The 13,441-nt window shown below is 43.4% G+C and overlaps 1 protein-coding gene across 1 annotated transcript in view; it reads right to left on the reverse strand.

The window, feature by feature from the left end:
• The window catches only part of PLA2G15 (phospholipase A2 group XV), a 146,525-nt gene that overhangs the window by 15,373 nt on the left and 117,711 nt on the right, over positions 1-13,441 (reverse strand). Inside the window, exons 4-5 of the mRNA XM_086947755.1 lie at positions 8,478-8,576; positions 3,345-3,569 (exon numbers count right to left, since the gene is read on the reverse strand). Coding sequence (XP_086803881.1) covers positions 3,345-3,569; positions 8,478-8,576 — 324 coding nt within the window. The remainder of the gene's footprint in view (positions 1-3,344; positions 3,570-8,477; positions 8,577-13,441) is intronic.

The raw sequence follows: 13,441 nt of genomic DNA on the forward strand, positions 1-13,441 counted from the left end.
TGGGAAAACCAGAAGTGGGAAGATATTAGGGCAGCCCTGTTAGTACGGGATCTTAGAGCCTTTTGGAATTTAGTCAACGAGGGCTCTAGGAACCACAAATCTGTCATTGAGCCCAATATTTGCGAGGATGTTTGGGTTGCCCACTTCCAACCCCTTTATGCTCCCCCAGCTAATGGCCCTCATAACACAATAGAGGGAGGTCAAGGAGAACTAAGAGGGGTCACTGGGCCACAAATACAACTTAGTGAAGTTGAGTTTGCACTGGAGAAAATAGCACCTAACAAAGCACCAGGGTTAGACAGAATACCAGGCGATCTTTTTCATAGCGAAGTCTCAGTTTGGGGTCATTATCTTACCTTGTTTTTTAATGCTCTACTGGAGGGCATCCCCATGCCCCCCACATGGGCGGGGCTGAAATTATACCCATTTTTAAAAAAGGGTCCCCACTCCTGCCATCGAATTATCGGCCCATAAGCCTTTTGGATGTAACCCAAAAAATCTTTGCTCGTGTTCTCCTAGAGCGTTTACACGGATGGATGGAGGATCACAGCATTTTAACTCCACTCCAAGCTGGGTTTAGAGCACGGACATCTACGGTCGACCAGATTTTCAGATTACAAATGATTCACTGGAAGATCGTGAGTATAGAGAGTGGCACTCTATACTTAATATTTGTAGATCTGAAATCTGCGTTCAACCTGGTCCCCGGAGAGAGGCTGTGGTCGATCCTTTTGGAGATGGGGGTCCCGGTTTACCTTTGCCATTTGTTTGCTCGCCTGCACGAGGGCAATTATGCCCAAATCAGGTACGGCAAACATGGCAATCTTACATCCCCAATTCCAATTATGCGAGGAGTCCGCCAGGGATGCGTCCTGGCCCCAACACTCTTCGCCCTATTTGTTAATGGACTCATTGACCATCTTAACAAAGGTCTTAACATTGATGCCCCCAAACTGGCAGGGCGCAGTGTACCAGCCCTGATGTTTGCAGACGACACGTTGTTGCTGGCCAAGTCCCCTATGGGTATCCAGAGGACGCTCGACAACTTTGTTGTCTTCTGCAAACATCGGGTCAGGAGATAAACCTTCAGAAGACCAAATATATGGTCTTTAATGGCGGTAAAAGCACACGCAGCAATCCGACACTGGGGGGCCAACCACTCGAAAGAGTGGTGGTGTTTGACTATCTTGGCATTACCCTGACGGAGAGCAAGGACTGGGGAGCCCAGATTAATAAGTGTAACTTGAAGCTCACCCAGGTGTCGGGAGGTATCCATAAATTCTTTAAGGGGGCATCACACAAGCAGGTCTATGCTCCTATGGAGGCCTACAGGGCACAGGCAAGAAGTGCTGCGTTATATGGTGCAGAAATTTGGGGCCATTGTGCACTCGTATCCCCTGAACACACTGAGAATGCGTTCATCAGACAGCTTCTTAGCCTCCCCAAAAGCACTCCTCTGATCCCGTTGAGAATGGACCTAGGAATCAAACCAATTACCAAGGATGTCGCACTTAGACCACTGACCTTCGGGAGACGCTTGTGGAGCACTCCTGAGCTAGCCCCGTATAGTGAGGAATTAACTGAGATATTGGGGCTGAAAGGGGTGGCTAAGAAACCTTGGTTGAGGCACCTTAAGGTGCTATGTATGGAATTGGGACGTGTGGATTTGTGGGATGAGCCCCAAACCGTGTCACAATCACTAAGTAGAAACACACTGGTGACTGCATATAGGGAATACCGGCAGTCCAAGATGATGTGTAGCTCTTCATCGGGACGGCTTACAAGTGATTTCCTTCTAATTAAAAATATCTACCAGGCAGAGCCAATCCTGGATAGTATCCAACCAGTGTTGGCACGAAAATTGTTTCTCCAGTTCAGGTATGGGTGCCTCCCCCTACGATTGTATGTTAAAAAATGGGGGGGGACAGGTTATGATTGAATGTCCTGCATGTGGCTTAGTGGACGAAACTGAGGTGCATGTTCTTTTCCAGTGTGACTCCTATAGGTCGCCAAGAAGACGCTGGCTTGTACAAATTTGTAAGAACATGGGCACAAGACACTTTAGCAAGGCCTATAGAATATTGAAAACTGAGCTCCACCTCCCAATAGTCTACTCTGTTTCCCGTTTTTTATTCTCAATGTGGTGTATGAGGAGGACGTTTTTGGAGCCTTCCGTGTAGTGGCTGAATAGTACACGGTCTGCCCAGGCTTACTAATACTTTTAAAATGACCTATGGTAACTCATTTTTAACCGTGATTTTTCTTAAAAGAAAAGAGAGTATTCCCTCTTGTTTTTAAAAACTATTTTATTACCCACTGTGGCTTTTAGTAATGTTCTTATTTTTTTTCCCCTGTGTATAAGTATTGACCATACGCACCTGCACTTTATTCTGACTGTTTGCTCTATGGCGACTGGATGCAAAATTGTACCAATGTTGTTAATTACTGAGATAATGATATCTTTTTTTTAACCTTTGTGATGCGTTTATGGTCAATGTACCGAAATAAAGCTTTTCAAACGAAAACAAACGATATTTAAGAAGCCAATCAATTGATGTCATACCCGATGCTATAAAAATTCAAACTCTGCGTGGAATACGTTACACAATTCACGTGACCCCAAGAGATCACTCTCTAGGCTACTCATACATCGTCAAGATTGCCACTGAAATCTTTCCAGGTATCAATCAGTACCATGTGCAGCCCCCATTCATCTTACCTATTAAAGTTCTAGTACATGCTAATGGTGGACACCACAAAGATGATCGCCTATAATCGGCAATGCATCTTGCATTTAATGGCTACTTAATGACTGCAGACCTTGTGGGGGAGAAGAGAGGGATCTGCAACAAGAAAAACGGTCACAAATACTGTGCATTCTTGGTGCAAAAATGTTATGCCAAGCACCATTCAGCAACGATAAAGTACATGACCCGGACAGTCAAATAAGCTTTGTTTAGGGGTTATTTTTATAGGGGATGAAATTCCCCTGTGGTTGGGCATCTTGGCACCCATGCACGTTTTGTAGGAGCATGACTACTTAATAGCAGACTTATTAAGAAAAGCGATCAGTTTTGACCACTTTCCAGAATTTGAAAAAGTCAGTGGAGAGGCAATAAAACTAGTCAGTTGTAAAGGGGGGAAAAAGTGTAAAATTTTCACTAGTTGCAAAGAGACGGATCTCCTGCACAAATAATGTCTAATCAACAAACGGTAGCAGCACACAGCACTCCCACTTAGAGAATACAAGGATAAAAGCTTGAGAAACCGGTGTCAATAGCTACGAGTAATGTATTTATTACAGTAAAACATACTTTATGCAGCTCCTAGGTTAATCGCATTACCTGAGGCAAGGACTCGCAGGGTTTTGGCCACTCCACCCCATGGAGCGCCCAGCGCCACATACGACTTGATGTACTTGTTCTTCCAATAGGATGTTTGTTGGTTGAGGAAGTAGAGGGTGTACATATTGCCCATGCTGTGTGCTATAAGAACCACCGGACTGCCGTATTCCATGTACATCGACTCGATCATCTTTTTCAAAGCCAGAAAATAATCCTCATTCTCATCTGAAGAAGAAAAGAACATGCAGTGTTTGTAGAGGAGTCCGTAAACCAAGCCAAGTAGCACAAATGATGTTCCTACCTTACTTTATGTAAAGATAACAGTAGTAGTAGTAGTAGTAGTAGTAGTAGTAGTAGTAGAGCAGACATGTATAAAATCAAAAGCAGATAAAAGAAAATCGAATTTTTAAACCAGCATAAACAAAGAAAAAACTCAAATAATGTTTTCTTAAAAACTAATAACGCAATAACGAGGCTAAGAATGTGTCGAAAAATAGCCACCTGCATTTATCCGCCTGGGACCTTGTATGAACTGCTCGGATTCTGGCCTGGTTTTACAAACAGACTTGTCCGTATACAAAGGCTACCTATATATCGATTCTTAAACACAGCTTTTCACTTTGCTTTGGTTAAAGATCAAAACTCATCACCCTTTTTCCAAATGCTCTGAAGATGTAACAGCTCTACAATACAACATTACGTACTATGTGTGCATGTTCCAAACGCCTTCCAACCCTTCATCTACTGATCAACAATACACCAGTCTCCTTCTAGTAAGAAAGGATGCAGAAACCTTGGATTGTTCCTCTCAAAAATTATACCTGCCCCACCTCACTCAGAGTCGTCTCATGCCCCCATCTCTAAGGTGTTTAAACAAGCATGCCTTTCCACCCCCAATGGACTCAACGTGCATTTAAAGAATTCCCAGTCCTACCCTTTGCAAGATAACTTCAATATCTCTTGACAAACCTGGTCAATCATACTAGGTTAAAATTAGTTACAAAACAACCTTTTTTCTGGTCGAAAGGCCCTTTGTTTTCAAATTGAACTCACCCCCCCCCCCCCCACCCCTTCCAACCCCCAGATCTTGTAGATCCTGCTGGTGGACAGACTACAAATTAGTTAGTATACCCATGGGAAAAGAGGGGTGGGAGGTGGGGACATCTCCCCACCCAATTAGGAGCTGCCCTACATCAAATGCACACCTAGGGCTTGACATTCAAAAACTTCACTTTGAGTAGGTTTACACTTTGGAGTACCATTACTACTTGTAGGCATTCACAAATTGCGCTTTTGTAGTAACTTACGATTTTGTAGTAAGTGCACCATTACACATGGCCCGCCACTGGTACTGCAACACCCGCCCATAGAAAATAATTGAGGTAGTAACTTAAAACGAAACCCCATAGGAAATCATGTTAAATTTAAATATTTCAAATATTAAATATATAAATAAATATGAATCTAAAAAAATATTCCTAAAAAGCCTGTTTATCATTTAATTATAAATTAATAAACATATTTCGAATTTAAGTTATTAAACATATTTCGAATTTAAAAGTAATGCAAAATTTTACAATCACATGATAAATATGTACTTTTTAAACATATTATTAACATTCATTTAATGCCAGACCTCTTGTGCTAGTTGAGAGAGCACACCAACTTGCTTCTGAATGTATTACACGGCTGTCATATTGTCCACTACAAGTACTGTTTTCTCCATGAGAAGTGGGAGAAAAGCTTTGAAGCTGAAGCTTGAAGCTGATCTAATGGCTAAAAGCTCCACGTAGTTGATGTGACAGCCCTGGTGCTGAGGAGCCAAAGAGCCTTGAATTGCCCTTTGGTGGGTTGAGTAACCCACCCATCGAGAGACATATCGCTGGTGATGGTCAGCTGCACAATGGGGTCTAGGAAGGGCCTAAAGAGTAAAGGAGACAATGCTGGGTCCTGGTTTTAACCACACTAGATCTTCCCAATGCCATTCTGCTTGTGCCCTCTGCTGTGACAGTCACTCTTTAAATGGGTGCAAGTGTAACCTGGCGTGCAGTACAATCGCTACGTATGAAGCCATCATTCTCAACAGTTTCATTACAGGGTGAACAGTGTGTGTGAAAAAACACACAGACAACAACTATTGGAATGCCATCGCCCTCTATTGGCCGGGGTATGCTGGGCCTGTTAACACATTTAGAATGGAAAAGAGGAAGGGCTGAATTTGCTAGGGTTGTAGATGCAGCTTTTTTTGCATTGATGGGGAACTCTAGACTGTGAAGCAGGCACTCGTAACTAAGTGTGTGCTAGGCACGGTTGGCTGTTGCTCGTCTTTATCAGCCAGTCGTCTAGATATGTAAACACATGAATGGCATTTCTCCACAGATGGACTGCTATGTCAGATACGTTGTAAATACCCTTGGAGCTGATCGGCAACACCTTGTACTGGTAGTCTTTTCCATTCACCACAAAGCAAAGGCACTGGTGATGAGCTAGATTTTTTGGGACGTAAAAATATACACCTTCTAGATCCAAGTTTCAAGTTTATTTATTTGTTTGATTAATTAAAATCTTACAAAGAAGTACACATTAAAATATCTTCATTAATGAAAATGTTTAAGAACTTCACACAGATAATAGTGCTGATCTTTTTAAAAGAAGAATCTACATAAAATTTTCCAAAAGGCTTTTCGCAATCACAGTTAAAAAATGTACAAAAGCAGCATTCATTAATAGATCGTTCGGGTTTAGACATGCCATTATTGCTTGTCTACAAGTTCTTATGCCTCGAGCATTAAATAACCGCCTGAGGATTACTTTCCTTTCTGCTTCTATTGCAGGACACAGACACACCAAGTGCAAAATATCTTCTTGTCCCCCACACAACCTACATATCATATTGCCTTCAGTTGTCTTCCAAGGTGGAAGATGGCACAAACCTGGCCATAGACCAAAGCGTACTCTGATAAATGCTCCCTTACTTTGGACAGACCAGGGAGTTTGAAGGTAATTTTACACTTGTTTTTTTTTTGTAGTCGTTTACAATTGGCCATGAGTGCTTTCTTTTTACCAATCGTTCTTTGTCTTTTAGAAGCGATAGATGAATAACCAGTTTATTAATTGTTTTTTTAAAGCTTTCCTGAATGATTGTATTTTCCCAAATTGATGTAATTCCAAATTCTTCTTTAGCTTTACTTAAGTATATCCATGCTTGAAGTTTTTTGTTGACTACTACTTCTTGCCACAATGCTCGAGGCAATTGATTGTCCTGATCATTTTTTATACGGTTCCAAACTTTAAAAATTTGGCCTTGCCGGGCATATTGCTGATTGTTTATCCCAAACTCCAAACTTATTTGTGCCTGTGAGGCATTACGTGGTAGGTTGAATAGTATTTTGTAGGTTTTTGCCACTGCGTTGTTAAGTAACTCCGCATCCTTGCCATTTAAGACTTCTGCTCCGTATGTTAAAGCCGGTAATAGTTTAGCAGCTATGATTTTTAATAGAGGACCTTCTAGATCCAGCAACATGAAACTGCCTTGGCGTAGCAGAGGGATGACATCTCGTAAAGTGACACAGTCACAGTGCTCAGAGGAGATGTACCAGTTAAATGGTCAGAGGCCAAGGATCGGTCTGAGTGAACCATTCTTTCTTAGGATGGGAAAATGTAGGATGTACACCTCTGTTGTCCGCATAGGTGTAGAGGTACCGGTTCTATGGCACCCATTGCTAGGTGCGCCTGCACCTCTTGCTCCAGGAGATGGTTGTGGTGTGTACTCAGTATGTGACTGTGGTGTCGGATTCTAGGGGGCGGTGTGTGAATTTCGAGGCAGCACCCTCTCCACAAATTGGAGAGAACCCACTGATCACATCGAGGGTATAGCGAATATTAGCACTATTTGTTTTGCACATTGAGAATAGCTCTTGTCCTACTTTATGGTGAAACTCAGGTAGGGTCTTTAAGAGTTCCTTCATCTACTCCCAGTGGTAACAATAGTAACTGGAAAGGAGGCTCACCGAGTTATCAATTTGTCATTGTACGGCTGTCTCAAGTGCTACTCACTACTGTGCAGCATTAATCAGTTTAGACTCATTAGGGTGAGTAGTATCCCCTGTGGCCTTTGCAGAAGTATTTTTACAAACTGTGTACACCAGCAGGGAACCGGGGTAATGTGTCTGCAAACATATCTTCTGGGGCAGACTTGTATTTCATTTCTATTCAGTGATTCTGGTGTTTTACTGACCTCTGCTGGTCGTTTTCTCTCAAGAAAGTTAAATAGAGGCAGTTGCCAGAAAAATTTAAAAAATAAAGTCCCTCAGCAGAAAGCAATTCTGGTATTTTATTGTCCTCTACTGGTCCTTTTTTATTAAGACAATTAAATAGAGGCAGTTGAACAGAAAAAAAGTCCCTAAGCGGAAGCAGACAAGCCCTAGGGCTGATCTCCAGAGTCCACAAAGTACATACACATATAAGTATATACTAATATATAAGTATATACTAACTGAAGTATATACAAGAGGTCTTGAATGCTCGACCTAAAAAACGTACTGGACACTCAGCCCTATCCCATTAGCAAAGATCAGTGAAGCCTTCAATTAGCTCTTCACTCAGAAGTAAAGACCTACATGTTACCAAATACTTTAACACGCAGGATATATAGTAGCTCTCACCCAGACGCTGCTACGTGTGATAAAATATTAACTTCTTGAAGCGGTTGAGACCGGTTATTCTTGTAATTCGTTGCCAGCAAGGGTGGCTAAGAATTATGGTAACATGACTACATTTTTTTTTTTATAATAAGGAACTGCAACACAGCCACTAAAACGTGGTTGCTCGCACCTTAGGAAAGACTTCTATGAACACTGGTGTCCACACTCTTTTGGATTTAATGATCTGTCTGATGAAGGTGTACCATTGCCTTCCAAAATGAGTGAGTATGTTTGCTTTTTTTAAAGTTCAGGGCATCTCACAAGTGATTAGCTTTGTATTACATAACATAAAACCATAACAAAGTCTGGATATTATTCCCAATAAAGAATTATATTAAAACTACTAAAGTACAGTAAAGGCACAGAATGTTTTTCATACCTCACACTGGCTTACCTGTACTATTTTGCCTTAGAAATAATAAATACTTACTTGGAGCTTTGCGCCAGTCGTATGGGGCACCTTTGATATCTTGATCCCTAGTATAGCCCCATTCCACCATACTCTGTACCAGTTTGAAAAAGTAAATGCCTGCAAACATGGAGTAAATATAAAACGTGACTGCTCAGTTTAAGTATTGGAATAGTAAAAAAACAGAAAAAGAAAGTCACCAGCATCATAAACAATAACTCCTTTATGTAGTACATGAGATATCAAGATATCAACTCGTAGTTACAACAATGGAAGTTGAAGTAAAAGCTATAGTTACTCAATTTCTATATAGTCAAGGCCCAAAACACATACTTTTACATTCTTTTACCGAAGGTTAATGATAATATGGTTTAAACAGTTGTGCTTTCCTACTAGGACTGAGGGAAAACTTATTTACAAGGTATTTTAAATCAGGAGTAATTAACTACACAGGTTAGATCCACATGAGGAGTTAACAAACCACAGGTAAGATAGGTATATATATGTTATAGTTAGGCTCAGGTTTCACTCTTACAAAACCTGTGAAATTCAGCAGTTAGTTACCTGAGCCAACTATAGTTTATGCCCGGCAATGCACTGCCTATGACCTCACATATTAAATCACTCATGACATGGTCAGTGACATCACTAATGACATCTCAAGTGACCTCTCAAATTACATCACTGATGATACCATCCAAGTAAGTGTGAGTATATTGTAAGAGTTAATGATTGTTAAACATATATATACCAATGTACTACAAAGGTTCAAGTAGTATACTAGGTGTACTACTAATGAGTGATACTACTTCTAATATATATCATGTGAGTGGCTGTGTGACTTTATGTATTATTGTGCGTATGGGTGTGGGAGTAGCTCTATGGGTGTATAAGTGGGTTTGTGAGTAGCTATGGAGGTGAGTAAGATTTGCTGTGAGTGGCTGTAATGGTGGCTGAGTGGGTATGTCAGTGGCTGAGTGGCTGAGTGTCTGTGGCTGAGTGGGTGGGTGAGTAGCAGTAGCTCTATGGGTGGGTAAGTGGGTTTGTAGTGGCTGTGTGGGTATGTCAGTAGTTGCATGGCTGAGTGAGTGACTGTATGGGTGAGTGAGTGGATGTGTGCCAATGTCTATATGACTGAGTGAGTGAGTGACTGGGTGTGTCAATGGCTGTATAGGTGAGTGAATTGCTGTTGTTGTTGTTGTAGTACTTTATTCGATAGCAAAGTATCATAAAAGTAAATACATCATAAATTGGATTAAAATACGATTACATCATAAAAAGAATAAAAGTTGCTACAAAAGTGTTCAGATGTAAATTTTGTTTAAAAAGGGGGTTTTTCTAAAAATTCAAGGTTAGTAAAAAGGACAGGAGTCCAAATGAGTACGTCACAGCAAAAAAGAAAGCTACTAGGAGGTAAAGTGCTAATTCAAACAATTTAACAGAGTTTAAACGTCTACCCAGTACTCAATCGCACCAGCTTGGATCGTATTTGCCATGCACTCCCCAGAAATTTTGCAACCCCAGCAATTATCAACATGGAGGAAGTGTCCGTTGTCAAAATGCGAAGGGCCACTGAGCACTGCCGTGTCCCCAGTTCTCTGCATACTGGGCTTAGCCATCTTTTCCTTGCCAATGTCTGTATGAGTGAGTGAGTGACTGGGTGTGTCAATGGCTGTATAGGTGAGTGAATTGCTGTTTGACTGGGTGTTTCGTTAAGTGAGTTAGAGTGTGAGTGGCTGTATTAGAGAGTGAGTGTCTGTGTGAATGGCTTCATGGGGGAGTTCGCAAATGGGTGAGTAGTGCTTGTATGGTATGTGAATGGGTATGTAAGTGTGTGAATGCGTGCGAGAGGGCTTGTATGGATGAGTGAGTGGCTGTGTTGAGAGGCTGATTATGTGTGAGTGAGTGACTGTTGATAAATAAGTGGGTTTGTGAGTAGCTGTATGGTTACGTGTTTGGTTATGTGACTGGCTGTATGGATGAGTGAATGGTTGTGGGAGTGGCTGCACAAGTAAGTGGCTGTGTTAGAGTGGCTTTATGGAGGAGTGAGTGGGTGTGCGAGTACTCGTGTAGGTCAGTGGTTGTGCAGGTATGTGAGTGGGTGTACGAGAGGTTGTATGGGGGTGTGAGTAGGTGTGCGAGTGGTTCTGTGGATGATGTAATCAGTGATGTCATTTGAGTTGCCAGTAATGTATTTGAGATGTCATCAGTGATGTCATTGACCAGGTCATGAGTGACGTAATATGCAAGGTCATAAGCACTGCATTGCGGAACGTAAGTTAGTCAGCGTAGGTAGCTTTAACTGCAGAATTTCACTGATTTGTGAAATCTGAGCGTATTTAGAACGACCCTGTAATCTTGGTTTTTTAAGTGAATTTCTAAGGTTTTTCAAAATCTATTTCCTAACGACAACTTCCCTGTAATCTTTTTTTTTAGTGAATTTCTATTTTTTTTAAATTAGTAGTTGTGTTTGAAGAGTGGTGGTAAAGGGGGCGGGGATTCCGACCAGCTCTCAGGAATCCTGCTGTGTCGGACTTACTGGAGGTAACAGGAAGGGTTATTGGCTCCCCAAGGACCCTCAGCATCCAAGGGGACTTCATCCCCCAACCAGCAGTGTTCCAGGAGGCGCGTTTGTAGAGTGGTGGAAAAAGAGAGCATGGCCTCCACCGACTTTCCGGTCTTAAAAAAAGTTATTCTGGGATAGGGACCATGTGCCCCCCCGGCTAATTTTGGCCCCAGGAACCCCATCCACTGCCTTATTTTAAAAAAAAATTATCATTTTAAGGGAGAACACTGAGAAGCCCCTCTCCATGGGCTGATTTTAACCCAGGAGACTATCCCTCGGGGCGACTTTATAATTTAAAAAAATAATATGCTTAAAGAGAGGGGGACAAAAAGGCCACCCCCTCTCTCCTTGCCGATTTTGGCCCCGGGGACCCCATCCCCCGGCCTCACTTGTGGGTGCCCTGGTCCCACCCGGGCACCCACTCCTTTGGTGACCGTGGGGAAGCCTCAAGGCCCCAGTGGTACCTGCCAACTCCTCGCGTTGCTTTTGGACAGAGGCAGCAGCTTAAGATGCAGCTCACTCTGCCCAAAAGCAATTATGCTGGGCTTTCAGCAAGCGAGAATATTTTTAATGTTCTTGCTTGCTGTAAGCAGATCAGCATTTGCTATAGCTTGGCAGGAGCAGTAAAGCTCCAGCCAAGCCATAGCAAACAGCTATGTCCCGGGGGTGGGTATCCCGAGACATAGTAGGAGCCGTCCTGGGTGTGGCGGTCCCCAGAGCCATCCATGGCTCCAGGAGTGGGGCTGTGCAGCCCCCCCTCCAATATTTACCTTAGCCTCAGGGTGGTGGAGGTCCTCGGGCTGTGGGGGTGCCCTAGGGGCCCATCTGCACTAATTTCATTGTAGCACCAGGGAGGTGGTGGTCCCCGGGGCTATAGGGTGGCCTTGCGGGCTCTCCCCAGCATTTCTATTCAAAATAATCCCGGGAGAGGGCAGTCCCCAAGTCATGGGGGTTGCCAAACCAGCAACCCCACATTTTTATTAAAAATAAGCCCAGGGGAGGTGGTGACCCCGGGCCATAATAAGTGTCAAGGGGGAGGGGCTCATGCACCGCCCTCCTTTATTTATACAATGCCCCCAGGGGACGATTCTAAACAAAGCACGGGAGGCTGCGCTTACATAATTTTGTTAATTATCGGCAGGAATTTCCGCTGAAATATTTTGTTCAAAAATGCTTTTCTGGCCCTGCTGGCTGGGCTCCCTGTGCCCCCCCCCCCCCCCCCAAGAGGCTCAGGGTGTTTCTACCAGACACGTTCACTCTGCTGATTACCGACCCATCTCGCCTTTACAAAGCGAGATGCGCGGTGTACAGTAGTATTGATGAAGGTGCGCTGCTCTATGCGACCTCCGGTATGTCCGCATTCTTGACCTGCGTGGTGACTGGAAAATCCCAGTAGGGGGCGTGGAGGGCACACGTCTCTTAAGGAAGGAGATGCGCCTCTCCCTGCCGCATTCCACACATTCCTTGTTGCGTTTCTAGTGGTTCTTTCTTCCTTCCGCTGTCAGTGAAGGGCAAAGAGCGTAGCAAATGCAATAGACTCTTCCAATCTGCATCCACGCATATTTCTGACTTTGCTTATGCTCTAGATAAGCAGCTTCATTTGTGGAGCATTTCCCCTCTGGCCCATTGCATTTAGGGGCTGGATTACAGTTTCTCAGTGAGCAGTCAAAACACACTCGCTAAACCAAATTTGCCTTGGCCGGCTAGGGAGTGTTATTACCACATTTTACTTCGTTATTCCTGCTATTGACCCCTAGTTTCACCTGATCAGCTATGGCAGGTGTGGAGTCCATTGACGAGGAGCAGTCGCTTCTCCCTATCCATGAGGAGCTAGTGGATGTCATAGCTGCAGCCCTAGAGAGGGTGGTCTCTTCGGCTCTGGAACCCCTGAGTCAACATATTATTGAACTGACTGTGATATGCAGTTTACTAACCTCCACGGGGGAATGCCTGAGCCTCTTTCTGATAATTGGGTCAGCCCTACACGCAAACGTAAAGCCAGGCCCAACGTCAATATTAGGACGACTACCTCATCCAACACCTCTGGGAGGCTTCTGAGGGCTGAGTGCCCCAGACCCTCCTTGGCTAATTAAGTGGCAAGTACCCTAGAAATCGACACCAGAATGGCAATGTTCCTTAAGAAATTTGTCACAGACCCTAAAAAAGGCCTGGACACTTACCTGTCGTCCCTGTCAGGATCAGGTCTTAGCTATGTTGGGGCCACTCACCAAAATATTTGATAGGGCCGAGGATGCCTAGAAGTCCGGTCATCTGATCGTTCCCACTATACTATCAGGTTGCGCTCAACAGGCCCTATGTTTCTCAGGTAATGCCAATTATGCCTTTTCAATGGAGCGTAGCCACTCCTTGCTGATTAAGATTGAATCCAGGTTGGGTGAGTTAGCCACCAGAGAAGCCG

The sequence above is a fragment of the Lissotriton vulgaris genome, chromosome 12, assembly GCF_964263255.1.
Source record: "Lissotriton vulgaris chromosome 12, aLisVul1.2, whole genome shotgun sequence".
Classification (NCBI taxonomy): Eukaryota; Metazoa; Chordata; class Amphibia; order Caudata; family Salamandridae; genus Lissotriton; species Lissotriton vulgaris.